The sequence below is a fragment of the Canis aureus genome, chromosome 3 (genome assembly GCF_053574225.1).
Source record: "Canis aureus isolate CA01 chromosome 3, VMU_Caureus_v.1.0, whole genome shotgun sequence".
NCBI lineage: Eukaryota > Metazoa > Chordata > Mammalia > Carnivora > Canidae > Canis > Canis aureus.
In genome coordinates, this window is record NC_135613.1 from 23,248,082 (window position 1) to 23,271,151 (window position 23,070).

Consider the following 23,070-nt stretch of genomic DNA (forward strand, 5'->3'; position numbering starts at 1 on the left):
GTGATGTATCCACATGACAGAGTGCCTCTGCCATAAAAAGGAATGCAGTGCTCACACACGCTACAACGCGGCTGTGCACCACAAACACTGCATACGTTGAGAAGTGCCAGACACAACAGACCCACATGCTACAGAACTGCATGCACATGAAATATCCAGAACAGGAAAAGTCAGAAAGTAGGCAAGTGGTTGCCAGAGGCTAGGCGAAGAGGAGGAGGAGTGATGCATGATCAGTGCAGGGTTTGTTTGTTTGTTTGTTTGTTTGTTTGTTTGTTTTTAACCAAGATTGTATGTATTTATTCATGAGAGACACAGAGAAAGAGGCAGAGACATAGAGGGAGAAGCAGGCTCCCTGCGGGGAGCCCCATGCAGGACTCCATCCCGGGACCCTAGGATCACAACCTGAGCTAAAGGCAGACCTCCACCACTGAGCCACTCAGGCGTCCCCAGTACAGGGCTTCTTTCTGGGGTGACCACATGGGTATGGAATGAGACACCAGGGGGAGGGTTGCACAACTGTGCAAATACACTGAAATCCACTGAATTGTATGCTATAAAAAGGTGAATTTTATGGTATGCAAATGACATCTCAGTTTAAAAAACTCAATTCACATAATTTTATGCTATTTACTAAAGTGTGAGCTACCTGACACTGGTGCTACCACCACCTTTGGCCCATCACTGGGGCAGAAGGAAGAGACCCAGAGGCCCTCCCCCCACCCAGTAATACCAGCTGGAGAACATGCTCCCCACCCCCCTCTCAAAGCAGAACCAGTGTCACCATCCAAATAGGGGCCACTTTGGAGTTTCACAAATAACATTTATTGGCCGCATTTACACCGGAGTCTCACCCGCACCCAGGGCAGCTGTGCACAACCAAGCACTGCCTGATGAGAAAGAACTTGGACTCTACCCCGGGCGTGAGCTAGATGACCTGAGAAAATGGCTGTTATCACAGACTCCTCCTAATGCGACAACTTTCCTTAAAGACCTTGATTATGACTGAAGTTCTCGTTGATGTTCTTGGCAGTGGCTGAAGATTCCAACTTCAAACCCAGAACAACTGTCTGGAAAACAAAGAATAGGCAGTTACTCCGAACTGAGTCCCACACTTAAGCCCATGCTGCCCTGGCAGGACCTGTCAGGGAGCCTCCATGGGTTGGCAGGAAGGGGGACCCCCACCATGGACAGGGATGCCACCTGAGTTCCCGAGGAGCCCAGGCAGGAAAGATTGCAGTAAGGCAACACCAGGGTGTATTGTAACTGGCTCACTTCTAGCCATGGATCTTTTTTTTAGATTTTGTTTATTTATTTATTCATGAGAGACACAGACAGAAAGAGAGGCAGAGACACAGGTAGAGGGAGAAGCAGGCTCCACACAGGGAGCCCGACGTGGGACTCGATCCCGGGTCTCCAGGATCACACCCCGGGCTGCAGGCGGCGCTAAACCGCTGCACCACCCAGGCTGCCCTAGCCATGGATCTTCTGATGAGGCATTCAGCCCCTAGAGCCCACTCTCCCCCTCAGGGTGGAGAGTCTCAGCCTTGCACAGCTGTGAAAGGGACCCAATTCGAGGAGGCTGCAGCAGGCCCCACCGAGAAGGTAAGTGTGACTGTCAGGGCCCTTCAAGGGTCCCTGTTTTGGGAAGGTCCTGAGCTTGCCTGTTCTGCAGCCTTCACAATTCTAGCAAATCTCTGCCAGGCCAGCCCACAGGCAGCCTGCAGTTTCTCCTGAGATGTGCTGTTCATGTAGTTTGGGGAATCTCACAGGCACCCCGCAGACACTCCAGCCAGACAAGATAGTTCTCTTGAACAGCTGGCACTTTGGCCCTAAGAGCCTGGCTCTGAGGCAAACGCCTCCTACACGATCATTTGCACTTCCCTTTAGCCTACCCTGACCATCTACCTCATGTGTTATCTACAGCCAAGCTTCTTTCTTTGCTCTTCCCAGAGTGGGCACAGGAGAGTCCAAATCACTTTGACAGTCAAGTTGGCAAACACAAGAACAGATGAATTTTCATGCAAAGCAAAGAAGGAACAATCTCACGGTTTCACAAACCCTCTCATACTCACAGATCACCCAAAGCTCCCAGACCCTTGCCTCAGCCCTCTTCTCAAGAGCACATGCCCCAGAGAGGCTATGGGTCCATGCAGGCACTCTCATACAGATGTGCCCCGTGGCGTTGTTTGTAATCACAGGATCAGAGGCAGCACAGGTGCCCAACACCAGGAAAGCAGACAAACAGGGTGCAGTGGGGAGGGCCTTCTGCTTCCCGCCAGGACCAGAGACAAGACAGAGCTACCCCCCTGCTATTAACGACAATAACAAGGACACTGAACAGAAGACATCTACAACCATTTTCAGATACTGGACACTTTCTAGAATATTCCTCTTACAATTACATGAAGACAGATGATTAAGAAGCAAATATATGTAAATTGATCTGCATGCATTCACACACCCATACAGTTTTGCACATCTTCTACCCACATACATTTGTGTTTCTGCATGTCCTTGCACACAGGTGTGATCAAAGAGCGTGAGTAGACCAAAGGAAGCAGCCCTGCCTGTCCCCTAGGCAGGGGTGGGGAGCGTGCCCTGGAGGCTTCATGGGAGCAAGCCTGGGTGGTGTTCCAGGTGACAAGGCCTGGATGAAGCTAGTGGGTCGAGGCTGGGGCAAGGGTTTTCCCAGATGTAGCCTTGATGGCTGGGACCAGGCTGGGGGAGAGGTCACAGGTCTCCAGGCCTGAAGCTGTGCTTACTCCCCAGCAGGATGCCTGGGCAAACAGCAGCTACCTTCAACCTTGATGTGTTGGAAATGTGCATAAACTGGAACCAGTGGTAGGCCACCAGAGGACCTGGGGAAAGTGATGAGGTGAGGAAAGAAAGGCAGGCAGCCCCAAGATGCCCAGTGCCCCACTGTCAGCTCTGATATGCCTGGATTGCTCGTTCATGAAGCGTGTGGTAGAATAAGATCCCAGTGCAACTGTGCACAGTGAGAACAGCACCATGGTGATCCCACTGCAGCCATTCCTCACCCTTTCGTTCAGCCACAACCAACTGCTCCCAGCCCCTGACCAAAACAGTGTCCCCACTGCCCCCACTCCATGCCTGCTCACCGAATGGCCACCACGACCCTCAGGACAGCCTGCAGGAGGGTCAGGAGGCTGCGGGGCAGGAGGGGGGCTGGGATGCTCGCTCCCTTCCCTGGGGCCAGTGGTTCATGCTGGTGAAGGGCCTGGAGCTGCTGCCACTTGAGGAGAAGGTGCCCATCACAGCAGATCCGCCAACGGTTGTACCAGGAACGCAAGCCCAGGGCAGGTTCTAGGCAAGAAAGCAAGTCAGGCCCTGGGCAGAGTGGGGACAGAGTGCCGCATTTGCATACCACACATGAGAGAACCCTCCAGAACCCAGGGCAAGGACGCCAGGTGTCCCAGGGAGGCTGGTCACAGCCCCGAGCACATGGATGCTGGCCAACATCCATGGAGATACAACGAACACTGCTGTTTACTTATTTCTGGGCTGACTATGGGGCTCGTGCCAGTGTCTTTTGAATCTTTATCCCTGACAGCCGCATCATGAACTAGCTATGAATGAAAGAATACAGAATTTAGCTGCGACCTGTTTCCCATTAATCTTTCTTTTTTTGTTGTTTTTTTGGAAGGGTGAACAAGTGGGTTAAGCTCAGATGAAACCAGACTGGCGAGAAGCTGATAATGAGTAGAACTTAGTGATGGAAACATGGGGTTTATTTGAGTATTTGAAAAAACCACAACTACAAATGGGACTCTACTGTTTCCATTTCCTTGATCCTGGCTTTTGAGATCCGCTTTGATCAACATGTGACTATTCTGATATCATATTTATATTATAGCACTAACATGCTACTACTACAAATTATGCTATATTTATACACTATGTAACATATCCTACACATATACTGCATTGTATTATACACTGTATTACTACTCTGATTATACCAATGTGTAAAAGCATGATTAATATAAAACATATTATTTTCTTTATTAAAAAATCCTGCTGCAAAGCATAGGGAAGAAAAGCAAATGAGCCCTCTCTTTACAAAAAAAAATACAAGATGAATATACAGATTTTCTCTTTAAAATGGAAATAATCTGGATTTGAGGGTATAGGAAATATTTTTAAGCCACTTTTCTTAAATCATATTTTTAAACCTCTCTCTACAAAGCACAAGGGGAGACAGATCCTAATTGTCCTGATACTAGTGAGACCTGGGCTCTCAATCCTGTCCTGGGAACACCTTCTGGACTGAAAGGGTTAAGGCTAAATTGCCCAAACTATTAACAAGGACTGCAGTGAAAGCACAGTTTTTGAAAACGTATCAAATTGATGCATAGGATTCAACAACAAACCGAGCTTTTGGCTTTTCTTAAAGATGCAGAGTATTCAAAGCCAAAAACAACCAATAAAAATAATCCGTAAGTGTGTGGTCATACAGTTAAAAGAGCAGTTTCTCCAACTTTCTTGTCCTACCACTATGGTTTCTTTCCTAAGGTGATTTCTGGCTCTTCTCTCCCAAACTTGAGCCAACGTGCTGCTTCGTGTTTTGTTTGTTATACAGCCCCTAGTCTTGCTCTTCTGGTTGTTTACCTCCTGTCTTCCCCACCCACATGGGTAACCTGTGACTGTCAAGCTAGACACACTGCACCGAATGGACATCCACAACCAAACAGGGCTTTAGCTTTTCTCAGATGCACATGAATGGAGTACTACTGCACAGACTGAAGCCACTTGTTTTTTCATGCTGCAACGTGTCTGGGGCTCCCTCCCATCCTCCTAACAGCTGCACACTCTATGTTGGCAGGTACCACATTTGAAACACATCCCCATATATGTCCATCCTCCCACTGGGAGACGCTTCAGCTGCTTCAGATACCTTGCCAAGGATACTGTGCTGCTGCATACAGGCAAGTATGTAGGAGTGTCTACCAGACATTACCCGGACATGGGTTTGCTGAATTCAAGATCAAGTATATTACAAAAGTTGAAAGATGAGAGAAATGGATGAAGTGGTCAAAAGATACAAACTTCTAGTTATAAAATAAATAAGTCCTGGGAATCTAACATACAGCACAGTAATCATATTTAATAACACCATAATGTATATTTGAAAGTTGCTAAGAAAGTAGATCTTAAAGGTTCTCACCACAAAAAATAAAATGTGTAACTGTGAGGTGACAGATGTTAACTAGACTTAAGTTGGTCATTTCACAATAAACACAAGTATCAAATTGTTACACCGTGCACCTGAAACTAATATGTTCTATGTCAATTATATCTCAACAAATATTTGATAAATGCCTCTAAACTGCCCCCACAAAGGCTACGTACATCTGTGCAGCTTCTAATTATTTTTATTATCAGGGAAAATATGCATTTTTGCAGCATTAAGAGGTAGGCATGCTGGCTGTCGGCCACTCATTTCCTGGGCACTTTCCCACCCAGCCCTGTGCTCCTGGGCTCTGGGCAGGCCGCTCAAACTGCTCACCCATCACAAGAACCCAGCCCCAGCCAGGCATCCATCCATTCTCTCCATCACAGATTTCAGGGAGGGGTGTTCACCACACAGAGCATGGGCACAGCTGGGCCAGGGGAGGACCCCTGTTGCAAGCCACACAGCATGTCCACTCCTTTGCTCACACCAATACAGAGGAAGCATACATGTTTGCTATCAGTGCCAGAAAACACCTTCAAGAGCAATCCAACCCACTTGCTTTAGAGACAGAGAAAGTAAAGGTGGGAATGGAGGTACCATCTCCTCAAGTGCTGACATGAGTTCATGAGTATACACTGGCTCACAAATACATAAATCCAAGAATACACTTTGTTACAGATATATACTGCATCATGAATAGATGAATATATGGTATGTACTACATCTGCCATAATTATATGAACATATATATCCTAGGTTTCAAGTATATAAATGTTTTACAAATATACTCCAAAATGAATATATGCCTAAATATTATGTCATGAAAATATAGTGTCCTGTATATGTACATGTAGGTATATGTGCCATATCGTTAGTAAATACATTTACTAGGTCATAAGTGTATGCGTGAGTGTATATACCAGACACACAGACATACACTATGTCATGAACTATACAAGACCAGAGCTTAAAAGAAAATATACTTTAGATAACATCTAACTCCAGGCTGCAAATTGGCTTCACTTTGAAAGCTAATGCAGACGGACTGTAGAGTCTAAGGCTTCTCTAGGTTCACTGAGGAAAAATGGTAGGTAGCCAGTGATGCCTGGCAAGAAAAGGGAGTGAAGATGCGGGATGTGTGATACATGTCCATCTTTCTTTTACAGACATCTGGGGATGAAAGAAGTCTCCCCATCCCCACCATGAGACCCCGCCTTCCTTGGGGAGTGGGAGAGGATGAGACGTGTATGGTCTGTTACCTTGGATGCCTGTAAAACTCTGCTGCCTTTTCACCACCTAAAAGAAAAGAATGGGGGCAAATGTGTAAGCCTGGCCTGGTGATTTACCAGAAGGGTGGGCCTAGTGATTTGGTCAGAAACAAGGAAAGGGCTGTGGCCAGCTCAGCATGCATGCCATGGTCCCCTTTCAAAAGTCCTCTGAGTCTTAATTCTGGGGACAGTCTGCTACTTGATGAGAGAAAACTAGCAAATGATAAGTAGGTAAAGGCAGAAAGGAAGTCTCTACTGACCACCCAGGACACCCATAAAGTATGAGAGAAGAGGGACCATGGGGCAGAGGAGCGTTGGACCTAGCCAACCACTCCAGCAGTCACTGTTCTGGAGTCCAGAGATATGGAGTGGCAGACAGAGCTGAAAATCCAGGACAGAAAGTCAGAGCAACGGTTCTTCCCAGCTCCTCCCCCTGCCTGCCAGGATGCCTAGAGAACTAGAAAGGGTGCTGAGGCAAGGTGAAGGGGGTGAAAGAAAAGAGGGGAGAGGAGCAGGAGGCAGGAGTGATAGCAATAAAGGTGGCAGCAGTGATGGGGGACAGCAGTGCGACCCACCCTCCCAGCACACCAAGCTGTCCCTGCCCCTGCACACACCCACCTCCTGCACTCTGCTACCCAAACTCCCTTCCAATGGAGGCCACTGTGGGGAAAAAACCAGCACCCTCCACCCCATCTCTGGATCCCTCTTGGACCTCACTGCTGTGAGCCTCCCTCTTACCTTCTTGTGAGGCCTCAGGACCTGAGGCACCCAGTAGGGCATCACTGCCTGATCCCTAGGCATCGGGAGGCGGCCCCCAAAGCGGTGGCATGGGCAGGGGCATGCCTCGGAGGTTTTAGGGATATTAAACTGGACCATCTTTTGGATCTAACAGAGAGGAAGGGAAGAGAAGGTCCAAAGGGGTTGTGCTCCAGAAACCTTCACCTTGGGACAGGGTCCTGGGGGGCTCCTCTTCTGTACCCTCCCACAGGCACACCCCAATCACCCAGCTGAGGAAGCTTTCTCCCCTCCATGACATTCCCAGGGGCATCTGCACCTCTGCAGTGTGAAGTCAGGAGATGTGGCTATCCTAAGTCTGGAGGCCTCCAGGACTAGCCCTGGGGCACAATATCCAGCCCCTCTGAGTCTCAGTGTTCTAGGCTATAAAGCAGGCTCTGCCAGCTTTCTGAAAACATGGGTCAGAGTCAACAGCAGACAGTGTTTGATCCACCAACTCCACTCTGGGATATGTGTGCATCTGTAAAACGACACTTGCAAAGAACATTAGCTACAGTGCTGGCTGTAGAGGCCCAAGAGCCCGAAACCTCGTCTGTAAGGGATAATAAACAGGGGATATGGGGACAAGGGAATATTGCAGCCTCTGAAAAGCATGAGGCAGACCCATCTGTCCGCGCAGAGATGTGATGTTAAGTGGGAAACAGAGCGTGCAGTATGTATAGGGTTTTTTTTTTTAAGATTTTATTTATTTATTCATGAGAGACAGAGAGAGAGAGAGAGAGGGAGGCAGAGACACAGGCAGAGGGAGAAGCAGGCTCCATGCAGGAAGCCCGACGTGGGACTCGATCCCGGGTCTCCAGGATCACACCCTGGGCTGAAGGCGGCGCTAAACCGCTGAGCCACCTGGGCTGCCCAGTATGTATAGGTTTTATACAGAATCTACATGCCATACTTTCTGTGCATGAGTTGTGGGGGGACCATGGCCTTGCCCCATTCTTTTCCCCCCACACAGCCCTGCCCATTGTCCTGCAACCCCAGTTTCTTCCAGCAGAGGGGTAGCATGGAGCCCGTCCCTGGTTAGGCCATGCACTGGTTTGGCCCACAGAATGAGAAGGAAGTGACAACAGCCAGATCTTGCCAGGCAAAGAGGCCACACTGGCCTCTACAATGTCTGGGCTGGCACACTGGCCCCAAGATCAGGGACAGGTGGGGCTGGGCCACCCAGCTGAGCCCCTCAGACACCTGAGTGATGACACTGACTGCTGTTTCAAGCCAGGCATTCAGGCAACGTGTTACACATCACTAGTGAAAGAGCACACACATAGCCCATCTCCAGGCCACGCAACAAAGCTTCAGGGGAGGCGCAGGCAGGGTATCCCCTTTATACCACCCTAAGTTCCTACCATACACTTGTGAGTGGACCTGCTGACTTCCCAAGGCCAAGGAGAACCAGGCCAGAGCATGTATGTGACATGCTACAAAGCACAGGATCCCAGAGGGGAGGGCCAAGGGGTTGAAGGCTCACCCAAAGGAGGAGATGGAACAGGTTCTGGAGAACCTGTGAACCTCCATCCACCGCTACCTCCTTCGAGCATGGCCTTGCCCAGCAGGATAAGCACACTCCGGTCAGGTCTGCCCCCTCCACCAAGCACCTGCTAAGCACATTCTCTGCACCATGCATGGTATTAGGAGCAAAGACCTGCCCTGCCCACAGCAGTTCATTATGCAGCACTGTCCCCCTGAAAGATAATGCCAGGATGTGGGGGAACAGCAGGAGCTGGGAGAAAGCTGCAGGCCAGATAAATCTGTCTAGAAACATCACTGAGCCATGTCACAGGGGGCAGGCTAGGTGAAGGTGGGACAGCAGCAGGTACCTGTCTGAGAGGCCTCAGGATGTGGACAGAACCAACGTCCCAGGCAGACCCTGTCAATTGCCCAGACAGCAATCATTTATCAACCCAACCCCCGTTCTTAAAAGAACCCAGCTTTACTCAAGGGGCAAAGTGCCCAGATCCAAGGGATCAGCATCAGCCAGTCAGGGCTTTGTCAGGAATGAGTAAGAACGTGAGGATGAAGAGAGGAGCAAGAAGTACGTCGAGGCTTCTGGGAATGTTTTATCCCTGATAAGAAGGGAACGGGAGGGTAAGCCTTCTATACCACCCTGGAAAAAGGAGGACCCCAGAAATGCTCACTTTCTGTCATGTGTATCATGGTATAAAACAGAGACCCATGGCCACCATCTCGAAACACTAAAGGTGACAATGCCAACACTCTGAGTAAAGACTCTGGTCCTTAGACATGCTGGTCAGCATAAAACCAATCCTAGAAGAGTCCTCTCTCTACCAAAGACCTGGATGAACCCATGGTGGGTCCATTTTCTGTGATTTGCACCTAACACTCCCCTCCACTGGAACAGGAGCCTGAGCAGCAAGTGGAAAGGAGTCTGGAGATGGGGGTGGGGAGGCAAGATCAGGAAGGACCCCAGAGACTGTGTCAGGGACTCCAGTCCACACTCAGGAACTGGGAGCTTCAGAGGAGCGACAGGACCAGATCCACAGTCTTCAAAGCTTATGGGGCTGCAGCTCAAACATGGACAGCCAGACTAGAGAGGATGGAGGCAGGGAGCCCAGGCGGAACACATGAGACAGGCTGGGCACACTATCTTCTATAATCCTTCCATCCTGCTTAGAGTCACCTCCTCCCTGAAGCCCACCAGCACAACTCAGTGAGGAGAGTCCTGGGTTCTAATCCCTCATCTGCTATGAACTGACACTGTGACCCCAGTAAAGCCTGTCCTTTCTGGACCTCAGTGTGCCCATTCTTTAAAGGGGTACAATAATACCTACCCTGCCTGACTCTCAAATGACACAGTGACCAACAGGAGGGACTGAGGCCATCATCACTGCCTAGGACAACATGACTCAGTCATCTTGAAGCCAATGACCCCTTTGAGAGTCTACTAAAAAACAAGAAACAAGAGAGAGGGCCTCATTTCAGATTCCACTGGTATTAAAAGAGTGATTAGAGAACATTATGAACAACATTGTGCCAATAAATTTGACAATGATGTAATTAACAAATTCCTTAAATCTCACTAAAAAAGAAGCAAACAACCTGAATAACTCTGTTATCTATACAAGAAATTAAATTTGTAGTTAAAAAAACCTTCCCACAAGGAAGTTCTGTCCCACATGGCTTCAATGATAAATCCTACCAAATACTAAAGGAAGAAATAATACCAATTCTACACTAAGTCTTCCAGAAAAGTGAAAATGAGAGAATACTTCTCAACTCCAGATCAGCGTCATCTGAATACAAAGGCAAACAAGGACAATGCAGATCAATAACCCACATGAATATACAAGCAAAACTTCTAATCAAATATATGAAGGAGAATGCATCCTGATTAAAGGGGATTTCTCCCAGGAAGTGGTTTAACTTTGGAAAATCCATCAATGCAATCCGTCATATTAACAAACCAAAAAAATAAAATAAAATGATGCTCTGAATAGACACAGATAAAATCCAACACTTATTTTGGATAAAACCTCTCAGCAAACTAGGAATAGCCAGGAACACCCTCAGCCTGATGCAGGGCATCTAAACCAATGGCTAACATCATGCTTCATGATGAAAACCCGAATGCTGTCCCTTGAAGATGAGAGAGAAGATAAGGACATCTTATCTCCCCACTCCACTCTACAGTACACCAGAAGTTCTAGCTAGAGTGTCAGGCAAGAAAAATAAAGGCATCTAAACCAGAAAAGAAGGAATGCACCATCTCTCCCTGTAGATGACATGATCATCTATGTAGAAAATTTGATGGACTCTACAAAAGAGCTCCTAGAATAAAGGAGGTAAGCATTACCGTAGGATGCAAGATCAAAATACAAAAATCAGTGGTATTTTTAGTACTAGCAATGAGCAATCATAAACTAAATTTTTAAAATAATGTCATCAAAACTATAAAACACTCACAGATCAGTGAGACAGAAGGTGTGCCAGACCTGTGCATTGCTGACTGCTGACTGCAAGTGAACCCTGAGAAACACAAAAGGCCTACAGGGATATAGAGATCACCAAGTTCTCAGGTCAGAAGAGACAGTGTCATTAAAAAAGATGATTCTCTTCACACTAATTTACACAAAAAATACCAACCAAAACCCCAGCAAGACGTTTCTTTAGAAACTGGCAGATGGGATTCTAAAATTCACATGGAAATGCAAGGAAACTAGAATAATCAACTTTAAAGAAGAAAACTGGCATTGGAGACACACACTATCTGATCTCCAAGTTCATTATAAAGCCACAGCAGTAGAGACAGCATGGCATTGGCATACAGACAATTAGAAGAGTGGGATGGAACAAAGCCTGGAAACAGACCCACAGCTACACAGACAGCTGATTTCTGGCAAGGTGCAAAGGCAAGCCAGTGGAGAAAGCATGGTGTCTATGACATGTGGCATTACAACAACTGGACACCCACAACGGGAAAAAAAAGAACTTCGGGCCATACCTTAAGCTACACACAAAAATTAACTTAAAATGGATCACAGACCTAAACACAAACTATAAACTATAAAACTTCTAGGAAAAAATACAGGAGAAACCTTTCTGATCTTGGCACCTTGGCTTACACAAAGATTTCTTAGATATACTTAATACTGCTAAAAAAAAAAAAAAGAAATACTGCTGTGCTGTGGTGGGGGGCAAGGGGCACACCTAAGCAAGATCCAGGAAAGGTCAAATTGATAAACTGGACTCCCTCAAAATGTAAAACTTATGCTAGTGAAAGACATTGATAAGAAAACAAAAGAACAAGTCAAAAACATGGACAAAATGTTTATAAATTGAGTATCTCATTATACCTAGAATATATAAAGAACTCTCAAAACTCAGTAATTCAAAAAAAAAAAAAAAAGCAAACAATCCAGTTTTTCTAAATGGGCAAAATATCTGAACAGATGCATACATATCAAGTAAGACATACAAAGCCAACAGCATAGGGAGGAGCCACTCGGCATCACCAGTTACTGTGGAAATATAAACTAAAGCCACAAGAGGACACACACCTATTAAGACGGCTAAGATCTGAAAGACTGACCAAACCACGTGTTACTGAGGATGTGGAGGACTAAAACTCTATACGCTGCTAGTGCAAATGTAAAATGATACAACCACTTTGGAAAACAGTTGGCAGTTTTTTAAAAAGTTAAACATACATTTACCCCACGATCCAACAAGTTCACTCCTAGGTATTCGCCCAAGAGAAATGAAGGTGTGTTCATACAAAGATTTGTACACAAATGTCCACAATAGCTTTATTTATGATAAACAAAACCTCTGAGATGGTGCAGATGTCCTTCAGTGGACAAATGGCTGCACTGTGGTCCAGTCATATGATGGATACCCAGTGCCACTCAGCAACTGCATGGATGAAGCTCAGAAATAATTACACTGAGTGAACGAAGCCACAGAGGGCCTACTATACGATTCCATTTATATAAAATGCAAAGAAATGCAAACTGATCTAGGGTGACAAAAACAGGTCAGTGGTCACCTGGGCACAGCAGAGTGGGGAGGATGGGGGCAGTCACAAAGGGCCATAAGGAAACCTTTCAGGGTTGCGTGTATGCACGTTAGCTCAGCAGCAGTGGTGGTTTCACAGATGGGTATGTCAAGACTTAGCAAACTGTATATTTTACATATGTGCAGTTATCACGTCAGTCTTAACTCCACAGATCTGGTTTTTGAAAAAATATGAATTAAAAAAAAACACACAAACTGTCCCCTAGAAATTTTAAGATACCACTCTATACCACCTATGACTTTGAGGGATGACTGGTCCCCTGAAGTTCATCGTGGACTCAGATGAAGAAACCCTAGTCCAAGTCACCTACCTGCTTTCGGGGTCTCAGGGACAACGGGACCCAGTAAGGCAACGTCGCCTCAAACCTGGGCACCGGCAGGTAGCCCCTGCATTTGGCCTGGCACTCACAGCAGATGGGCTCTTGATGAACAGTACTGGGGACAGGACACATCTGAGCGAGAGTCAGAAAAGAGAATTAAATTTGCTGCTGCATTTGCAAATTAAGCCAAGGAACTCTCTGGAATAGTAAACCAATGTTTGGAGAGAGCCAGGGTTGAGGCAGGGTGTCCAGACTCCTGCAGGGGAGCCAGCTCCTTCTGCAGCTCACAAAGAGGGAGGCTACCCTGGCTCTCTCCAGACTCATCTAGAAGGGCACCACCAGAGCCTGTAGACCAGGTGTATTAGGATTCCCAGCCACTTACTGCTGCATCACCATGAGCAAGTCTGGGGAGCACAACCAAGTGCAGTGGGGAGAGGGTTGCTCTTTTCATGTACCAATCTGCCATCAGTATTTTACATTTGCAAAGGCTTCCACATCCATCCCAGAGGATCCTTGCCATGCCCACAGGCAGGCAGAAGAAGGGAAGTCATCCTCCCCAGGGTCAGATGAAGAAACAGATGCCCAGAACAGGTACTTCAGGGGGCAGTGTGGTTCTCCCAGGCCTCCCGAGTCCCTGTCTTGAAGTGTCTTCAGGAACCAGGGGTGGGGGAGGCAGTGAGTGACCCTACACAGAGATATTGGGGGCCCAGTGATAGGCCCTATAACCATAGACTCCCATTTCTGACTCACCCTGATGAAGTGCTGTCTGAGGACCCACCCACATTCTCCACTCTCCCAAATTCCACAGGCTTGGTGGAGTTGGGGCAAAATAGCTGAGAGGTTGCTTTCCTTATCGACTGATCTATGAAGCACACTTCTTTCCCAAAGGTTTGAAATGTGCTCTTCCTAGAAAACAAGAACAGGAAGGCTTAGAAAGTTCTGAGTTCCTACCCCACCCCCGGGGGGTAGGGTAGGACTGTGGGGGGGTGAGGATCCTGGCCGGCATCCTCCTCAACTGGCATGTCACTAAGCCCCAGGGAGAGAGAGGTCATTGTCCTGACACTGAGAGGGGGAGGGGGCTGACCACAGAAGCAGGTGTATGCATGCTCCTGTACGTCCAGAACCTACTCACTTGCTGCACACTCCAGCTCAACACGCCCTGGGCCCTTTGGGAGTGAGAAGAACGCTCCTGCCAGGGCCAAACCTTCCAACCACAACCCCCAGCACGCCCAGGGGCTTACTTGCAATACCCAAGGCAAAGACTGTGAAAGCCGTAAGTTAAATGAAACTCCCTCCAGTAAAGAAGATGTGGTCTATGTATACAATGGAATATTCCTCAGCCATTAAAGACAACAAATACCATTTGCTTCAACGTGGATGGAACTGGAGGATACTATGCTGAGTGAAGTAAGTCAATTGGAGAAGGACAAACATTCTATGGTCTCATTCATTTGGGGAATATAAAAAATAGTGAAAGGGAATAAAGGGGAAAGGAGAGAAACTGAGTGGGAAATACCAGAGAGGGAGACAGAACATGAGACTCCTAACTCTGGGAAAGGCGCAAGGGGGATCCCTGGGTGGCGCAGCGGTTTGGCGCCTGCCTTTGGCCCAGGGCGCGATCCTGGAGACCCGGGATCGAATCCCACGTCGGGCTCCCGGTGCATGGAGCCTGCTTCTCTCTCTGCCTGTGTCTCTGTGCCTCTCTCTCTCTATCATAAATAAATAAAAATTAAAAAAAAAAAAAAAGAAACGAGCAAGGGGTAGTGGAAGGGAAGGTGGCAGGGGGTGGGGGTGACTGGGTGACGGGCACTTGACGGGATGAGCACTGGGTGGTATGCTAGATGTTGGCACATCGAACTCCAATAAAAAAATATACTAAATAAATAAATGAATAGCAACTCCCTCCAGGACAGCACGGGGGCCTGCGGTGGGGTGACAGAGCATCGGAGGCCGTGCGGACGGCCGCGCTGCTGCCACCACCACCCCAGGCGCAAATGCCAGGGTGTGAACGGGGCCCCCAGGGGCGAGCGGGCGAACACAAAGCAGAGGCTGACGCGTCCGTGTTCTGTAACGTGGAAACCCTCGGAGCCGCACTGCGCTGCCTGCGCGTCAGCGTCGCTGCTGCTTTATTCCAGCAAGAGCCTCGGGTCGCCGGCTCCGGAGGCCCAGCCGAGGCTGCGAAGAGCCGCGCAACCGCCCGCACGGCCCAGTGAGCCGGAACCCCCGGGCCGCCGCCCAGCTCTCTCCACAGACCGGCTGGGGGCGTGAGGCGGCGCTGGCGGGAGGAGGGCGAGCGCGTCACGGCGAGGTCCGCCCGGTGAAACTCCTCTCGGGACTTCGGAGCCAACGCGGAGCGGGGGTCTGCGGCGGTGCGCGGAGGCGGTCAGCCCGGACGGAGGCCAGCGCGCCACAGCCCCCACGTCCTCGGGCCGGGAAGCACTACAGGGCCCTCCGGTGCTTACGTCAGCGTGGGCGTGCCCGCTGCCCGCTGCCCGCTGCCCGCTGCCCGCCTGGGTGCTCCAGCCTCCGCCGGGCCAGGGACGCACTTGCCTGCCTCGACGCCCTCGGGAGAGTGCGTGCTGACTGACAGACCCAACGGACACCCGAGGGCCCCCGGAAGTGCCCGCCGTGGCTCCGGCAGGGCCGCCGCGGTGGAGGCGGTGGGGACCATCCTGAGGCGGGTGACGACAGCAGGGCTCGGCCTCACGCGACCCGCACGCGCGCCCGGGCCACCCCGCCGGGCCCCTCCCCTTCCTCCCGTCCGCGGCCTCAGGCCCCGCCCTTCCGGCCGGAGGGCCCCGGCGCGCCAAGGACTCGCCCGAGCTTAGCCAATCAGGCGCGGCCTTCTAGGCATGTGCCCTTCTCTGGCGGCTGACTGGCCCCAGGCGTCGGGCTCCGTGGGTCACGGGGAGGCCTTGGGGCGGGGCCGGGAACGCCCCCTCGCCGCCGGCCGCGGGAGCCGCTGGTTCCGGAAGCTCCGGCTCGGTGCGCGCCCCGCTTCAGCGCGCGGGTCGTGACGTGGAGGAGCTGCCCGGGGCTCGGGAGGCCGCGGAGCTGCCGCCGGCTGCCGTCCGGAGGGCCCCGTACGCGCCTGGGCTCTGGCCCGCTTCCGTCTCCCTGTCGGCTCGGACAGGACGCCCGGACGTGTGTTTGGATCGGAGGCGAAGGCTTGGAGGCCGTCGGCGCGGCCCCGCTCCCCGAGACTCCGGCCGTGGAGCCCGAACCCAACTCGCGGCCGGTGCCGGAGAAGTCAGACACCACCCCGGCGTGTGTCCAAGTCGGGTCACCCGCCTCCTCCCAGCTAACGGCGGTCACCAGGAATCTCAGCACGACCCGAGCATTTCGTGCGCGGCCGTCCGGTCCCTGCCCGCCCGCCTTCTCCCCGCTCCTCCCGAGCACACCGGAGCCCTGCTGTAGCCTCAGTCAGGCTGTGCGGCCGGACGCTGCGGCACACTGACCCTCCGCCCCCCTCCCGGGACGCCGGGGCACACTGACCCTCCGCCCCCCTCCCGGGACGCCGGGGCACACTGACCCTCCGCCCCCCTCCCCCCCCTCCCGGGACGCCGGGGCACACTGACCCTCCGCCCCCCTCCCCCCCCTCCCGGGACGCCGGGGCACACTGACCCTCCGCCCCCCTCCCCCCCCTCCCGGGACGCCGGGGCACACTGACCCTCCGCCCCCCTCCCCCCCCTCCCGGGACGCCGGGGCACACTGACCCTCCGCCCCCCTCCCGGGACGCCGGGGCACACTGACCCTCCGCCCCCCTCCCGGGACGCCGGGACACACTGACCCTCCGCCCCCCTCCCCCCCCTCCCGGGACGCCGGGGCACACTGACCCTCCGCCCCCCTCCCCCCCCTCCCGGGACGCCGGGGCACACTGACCCTCCGCCCCCCTCCCGGGACGCCGGGGCACACTGACCCTCCGCCCCCCTCCCGGGACGCCGGGACACACTGACCCTCCGCCCCCCTCCCCCCCCTCCCGGGACGCCGGGGCACACTGACCCTCCGCCCCCCTCCCGGGACGCCGGGGCACACTGACCCTCCGCCCCCCTCCCGGGACGCCGGGACACACTGACCCTCCGCCCCCCTCCCCCCCCTCCCGGGACGCCGGGGCACACTGACCCTCCGCCCCCCTCCCGGGACGCCGGGGCACACTGACCCTCCGCCCCCCTCCCGGGACGCCGGGGCACACTGACCCTCCGCCCCCCTCCCAGGACGCTGGGGGACACTGACCCTCCGCCCCCCTCCCGGGACGCCGGGGCACACTGACCCTCCGCCCCCCTCCCGGGACGCCGGGACACACTGACCCTCCGCCCCCCTCCCCCCCCTCCCGGGACGCCGGGGCACACTGACCCTCCGCCCCCCTCCCGGGACGCCGGGGCACACTGACCCTCCGCCCCCCTCCCCCCCCTCCCGGGACGCCGGGGCACACTGACCCTCCGCCCCCCTCCCAGGACGCTGGGGGACACTGACCCTCCGCCCCCCTCCCAGGACGCTGGGGCACACTGACCCCATCCCCTCCCCCTCCCAGGGCTCTGGGGCACATTGACCCTCCCCTCCCAGGAATGGCCAAGAGGACTAAGGACCAAACACCAGGTTCATCGAGGGTGTGGCAGCTGGAGCTGGCACCTGTTGCTCACGAAGTTCGCATAACTACATTGACAACATTGACAAGACATAAACCTGTGACCTAATACCCTCCAACTCAGTGGTTCCTGGGGCAGCCCCACACACTATATAAATGAGAACTCAGTCCGCCTGCAAGTGACCCAATGTCCATTCATAGCAGAAAAGGTGAAAGAACCTGTGGCATTTTCAGGTGGAGGAACACCACCTAAGGATGGAAAAGAACACACAGCTGCAAGACCCGAGACTGCAGAGCAGGCACATGATTCCACATGCAGAAGTTCCAGTGGGAAAGCAAACCCATCACCACAGCCCACTCTGCCCTGGGTGTTCAGAGTAACCAGGGCCTGCCTCCGACCCTGGCCCTGCCTCTCCCACACTGTGCATCCTTCTCCAGGCCTGGGCGCTGTCTGTAAAATAGTCATAACTACAGACTCAATCCCACAGGCAGTTGGGGAAGATAAGTAGGACCCAGCATACAGGAAGCCTTCCATGCAGGTTGGTTGTCGTTAGGTGAGTGTGGTAGATCCTAGCTTTTCCCCTATATTTTCGCTTTCCCTGTCCTACTTCAGGCAGGGGGTTGGCTCACTGCCACTGCCTCAGAGGAGGGAAGTGGAACCATACATGCCTGTGGCCACCAAAGGTTTATGTCAGGCTTTTGTTTCCAAAGCCCTCAGGTAGGAGGAGGAGAAGCAGAAAGCTTGAGCCCTAGAGTCATGGTGCAGTGTGTTCACCAAACAAGGGTCCCTGGCTGAGAGCACGGCAAGTTGGGCTTGCACTTCACCTACATTGGGCCTGTGGCTGAGCCTGCCCCTGCTCCCAGAGGCCACCTTCTGTGACCTGCCCAGGAGCACCCTAGGCATCCCCCTCATCCTAGCCCCCACAGCACTCACATGCTGATGGCTGTCAACTCCTGTAACTGCCCAAAGATGACTCTCTGGACCCCTGTCTGGGGGCAGGCCAGGAGTGCCAGGGATTGATGCTCCTGGGAGCAGCCCTCAGCCGTGACAGGGAGGGTGGACAAGTGTCTGGGCTTCTGTGTCTGTGGGTGGGATGGTGCTCCACACACCAATCCCCAGCATCCCTCCAGGCCTGAGCCCCAGCTGCCCCCTTGATGATGCTCTGCACCACCCCTCACTCCCTACACCGTAGCCAAAGTCATCTCCCCAATAGTGTATTTGCAGATCCTTGCTCAGGGCTGGCTTTTAGGGGAACCCAGCCAAGACAGCTATTTCCCACCACCCCCATGACTATCACCTGCAGCCTGGAACCCAACCAAGACTGCCCTTTCCCACCACCCCTGTGACCATCACCTGCAGCCTGGAGGGACTCTTTTCAGGTTGTCATGAAGCCTCGTGCCACCTGCACTGGAGACAGAACCCAGGACTGGACCACCTGTGCCCTCCGAGAGCTGGTGGCAGAGGGGGACTCTCCCCAGTCACTCCTGCATGCAGTGAGGGTGGCAGGCTGCAGCAGCATGAGCCTGAGTGAGTGCTAACAAAGGCGTTAAAAACAAAACCTAGGCAGATGCAGGGAGACCAGCATTAGGAGGGCAGTGGCAGCCATGCTGGGACTGCAGGCAAGACGAGGACGGGCCTCCAAATGCACAGAGATGGGCAAAAACCTCCTTCAGTCCCTCATTCCAGACTGGATTTCCCAGAGATCTGAACTTTGTGTAGGAGAAAAGGGCCTATCATCTACTTGAAACCAGGACCTGACCCTACATAAGCAGGCTTTGGGGAGGCCGAGCCCCCAAGTGGGGACACCTCTCTGTAACCTGAGAGAGCTGGCAGCCAAGACACAGGGCCTGACGGCAGGTCACCCCTGCCCCTGTGGGTGGACAGAGCAAGTGAGAGGCCATCCAGCAGGAAGGGCACTGTCTCAGGGCCACCACCACGCAGGTTCTGGGGACCATGGCTGGAGGACTGTCCTTCCCACATATACACATCTGTATCTTTGAGAACGTTGCTACTACAAAATCATGTATTACTGCTAACCCAGAAAAGAACCCAGAATTTGTGATTTTGTTTGGAGGTTTGTTAAAGGAAAACCTTGCCTGATGGACCTGTGACAGGCAGGGAGACAGAGCTTCACAATGCTAAATCTCGTGGGTTTGGTAAAAACATGATTTAAAAGAAAAGCCACAGGATCCCTGGGTGGCGCAGCGGTTTGGGGCCTGCCTTTGGCCCAGGGCGCGATCCTGGAGACCCGGGATCGAATCCCACGTCGGGCTGCCGGTGCATGGAGCCTGCTTCTCCCTCTGCCTATGTCTCTGCCTCTCTCTCTCTCTGTGACTATCATAAATAAATAAAAATTAAAAATAAAAATAAATAAATAAATAAATACAAGAAAAGCCACTGGGTGCCTTCAGCTCAGGTAGTGCTCCCGGGGTCCTAGGATCAAGTTCTGCATCGGACTCCCCGCAGGGAGCCTGCTTCTCCCTCTGTCTACCTCTCCGCATCTGTGTGTCTCTCATGAATAAATGAATAAAATCTTTTAAAAAGTATTATTTTTTTCAAACATTTTCTTTTTAAGTAATTGCTACACCCAACATGGGGCCCAAACTTACAATCTCAAGAGTCACACGCTTCTGTTCCCCATTGGGGGCACTTTGGGTTCTCTTGGAAGACCCTTCCCAGCCCAGTCTGGGTCACAGTCATGCCAGGTGCCACAGACTCATGTGGTATATTAACGGCCCCCTTGATACGGGAATCCTTTTTCTTTTTTTTTAAAGGTTTGTATTTATTTATTCATGAGAGACACAGAGAGAGAGAGAGGCGGAGACATAGGCAGAGGGAGAAGCAGGCTCCACGCAAGGAGCCCAATGTGGGACTCGATCCCCAGTCTCCAGGATCACATCCCCGGCTGAAGGCGGCGCTAAACCACTGAGCCACTCGGGCTGCCCCAGGACTCCCTTTTTCACCCAGCCTGGGGCCCTGCATAAGTGACCGGTCCCCACTGTGCAAGTTGGCTGCCCCAGACCCTTACCTTGTGAGATCGCAGGCTCCATCGTCACCCCCTATTCTCCCCATCTCTCCAACCACTACATTCTAGAGCTCTCTCTGATGTGCTATGGAACATCAGCATCTCAGTCTCCCTTTCCTTCTCCTTCACCATGTCCTGCACTCTGCCAGGGCACATGGCACCGCCACCACCACTATCCTTATTGTCAAGCACCATAAAAGGGATACAACCTGAGCCAGACAGCCAGGCTCAGGGAGACAGCCAGGCTCAGGGAGAGTTTGTTCACTTACAGATACCCGTCACTGTCTCACCCCAGCACTGAGGACCCACATCCCAGTGTTTTCCGTGAGATCACTGGGGCTTCTTCTAGAAGACGGGCTCCACACTGTATCTCCCCATGCCTGTGGTGCTGTGGAGCCTGCCTCCCAACAGAACTGTGGAATGTAGAAGCATGAGAGAAGCTCCATGGTGATGAGGGCCATTCACCCAGGCTCCATAGCCTGTCCCCATCCCGGGTCCTGGGGGGAGACCAAGGAGAGGACAGGAATTGGGTCTAGGTCCTCACTGGCCTCCTGGGCCCTATCCATGGGTGTGCTCAGCAGCTTCTCTCTATGGCCTGACCTGCCCATCCACTGCAGGGCTCAGGGCTCCCCTCCTCTACCACCTGGACTCCCAGATGGGGATGGCAACAGTCCTGAGCCAGTTGTTTAGGCACCTGTTGTCCAAGTGGTCACAGAGGCTCTAATGAGGTGAGCCCCAGGGCTGAGCCACTAGCACGTGGGACCCCTGAGACTGCATTTGGCCCAGCACCCAGACAAGAATGGAATCAGATCTACACCCCAGCTGTCCTGTCTCATGCCCCTACCCCATATCCAGCTATGTGTGACTCCTTATCCAGAGTGTGGTCACTTCCCAGGCCATGCCAGTTCAAACTCGAATCCCCACGGAAACTTCCCATGGGGTATCCCCCCATCTCCAGTTTCCTTACCAGCAGTCCCTTCTCAGCATGGCAGAAGGACTCATGGGGGCGCTGAGCTAGAGCCCTAGGCCTCCCTCTGCCCACAGGACACTGTGTCATCTATGCCTGTGTAGATAAAAGCACACACGTGCACACACACACAGACCCACACAAATGCATACAGTCTATCTGTGGTATTAAAATGTCATGGGGAATATTAGGGGAAAAAGAAGTCTAGAAAGGCTTCTTGGAGGGAGAGAATAGTGAAGGCTGGAAATCTGACATTCTAAGAAAGGCAAAGCTATAGGGATGGAGGCAGACCAGGGGCTGCAGGGTGGGGTGCTGGCTATGAAGATGGATGGAACACTCTATATCCTGACTGTGGTGCTTCTTCACAGCTCTATGGATACACACTGAAGACACACTAAAGAGCAAGGGACAGCTGTTTGTTTAAAACCATGTTCCTCTGCATCTTCCTCCCAAAAGATGCTGGCAAAGGAGATGCTTGTTATGCAGCATGGAGGACAGCCACAGAAGGGCTGCCATGTTGCAGCATCAGAACCCTGGGGGGTTTTGGAAGCCACAAATGCTCAAACCCTCTACCCAGTGGCTATGGCTCAGCATCCCAGGGCCAGGCAGGCATCTCCCTCTCTCTAAGCTCCCTGGCGATGCTGAGCTTCACACCCAGCCAGCCAACAAGGAGCCATCCCCTTGGTCCAAGGGGCACGCAGCACTAGTGCTAACACAACGGTCATCACCTCCTCCTACCTACTAGGCACCAGGGCAAGTGTGCCAGGGAAGGCAGGCAGTCCCAGTACTGGGAGGAGCCAAAACTCTAGAGCACCACAGAGACCCAGCTCCTGGGCCCCTGCTGAGATTCCAGGAGTGATGTCCCTCCTGGGTTGAGGGAGACAGGTGAGGACACAGCCCCTCACCTACCACCTGGCCCTGCAGATGCTGGACCAGGCACCACAGGTCCAAGTGCGCCCACTTCCATGATAGCCTTGGCCCCCCACTGCACTGGATATAGATCATACCCTAATATGGTGCCCCCAAGTGTCCAAAGGAGGCTACTAAGCTCATTTTGGGGACATTTCATGCTATGACCTGTGCAGGGCTGAAACTGCTGCTTGTTCACTGTTGTGTCTATGACATGTGGCACCACGTTTGGGGCATGGAGGTGCAGGCACTAACCCAGTGTTTCTCCACAAGGTGACCAGCCCACCCTGCACCAAAGCAGATATCCGAGAGGGACAGCAACTACCCCCCACCTCACCTGTCAGCTATCAGGGCGTGGGATTTCAAGATCAAGCAGCATAAATGTGTTTCTTCTCCAAGTAGGCTGTGTGATCTCAAATAGCAACCGAAAGTAAAACTAGGCTGAAAAAGCAAAGGTTCTGATTCCTTCATGTTTTG

At 52.4% G+C, this 23,070-nt stretch overlaps 1 protein-coding gene and 1 long non-coding RNA gene across 8 annotated transcripts; one reads left to right on the forward strand and one right to left on the reverse strand.

The window, feature by feature from the left end:
- Positions 1-799: 799 nt before the first annotated feature.
- C3H16orf95 (chromosome 3 C16orf95 homolog) lies at positions 800-20,824 on the reverse strand. 7 transcript variants are annotated; one of them, XM_077891077.1, is made up of 7 exons: positions 20,721-20,824; positions 13,959-14,012; positions 13,098-13,236; positions 7,201-7,347; positions 6,454-6,490; positions 3,120-3,348; positions 800-1,067 (listed from the first exon to the last, which is right to left on the reverse strand). In XM_077891077.1, the coding sequence occupies exons 1-7, from the start codon at positions 20,762-20,764 to the stop codon at positions 1,049-1,051; spliced, it is 669 nt and encodes a 222-aa protein (XP_077747203.1). In that variant the 5' UTR covers positions 20,765-20,824; the 3' UTR covers positions 800-1,048. The 7 variants fall into 7 exon arrangements, with proteins under 7 accessions (XP_077747203.1, XP_077747198.1, XP_077747201.1 ...); XM_077891072.1 differs by lacking the exon at positions 20,721-20,824 and adding an exon at positions 15,569-15,864; XM_077891075.1 differs by lacking the exon at positions 20,721-20,824 and adding an exon at positions 15,653-15,863.
- LOC144310307 (uncharacterized) lies at positions 17,527-23,047 on the forward strand. Its single transcript, XR_013376027.1, has 2 exons — positions 17,527-21,445; positions 22,867-23,047. It is a non-coding gene; the product is annotated as an uncharacterized LOC144310307 (long non-coding RNA).
- Positions 23,048-23,070: the final 23 nt, after the last annotated feature.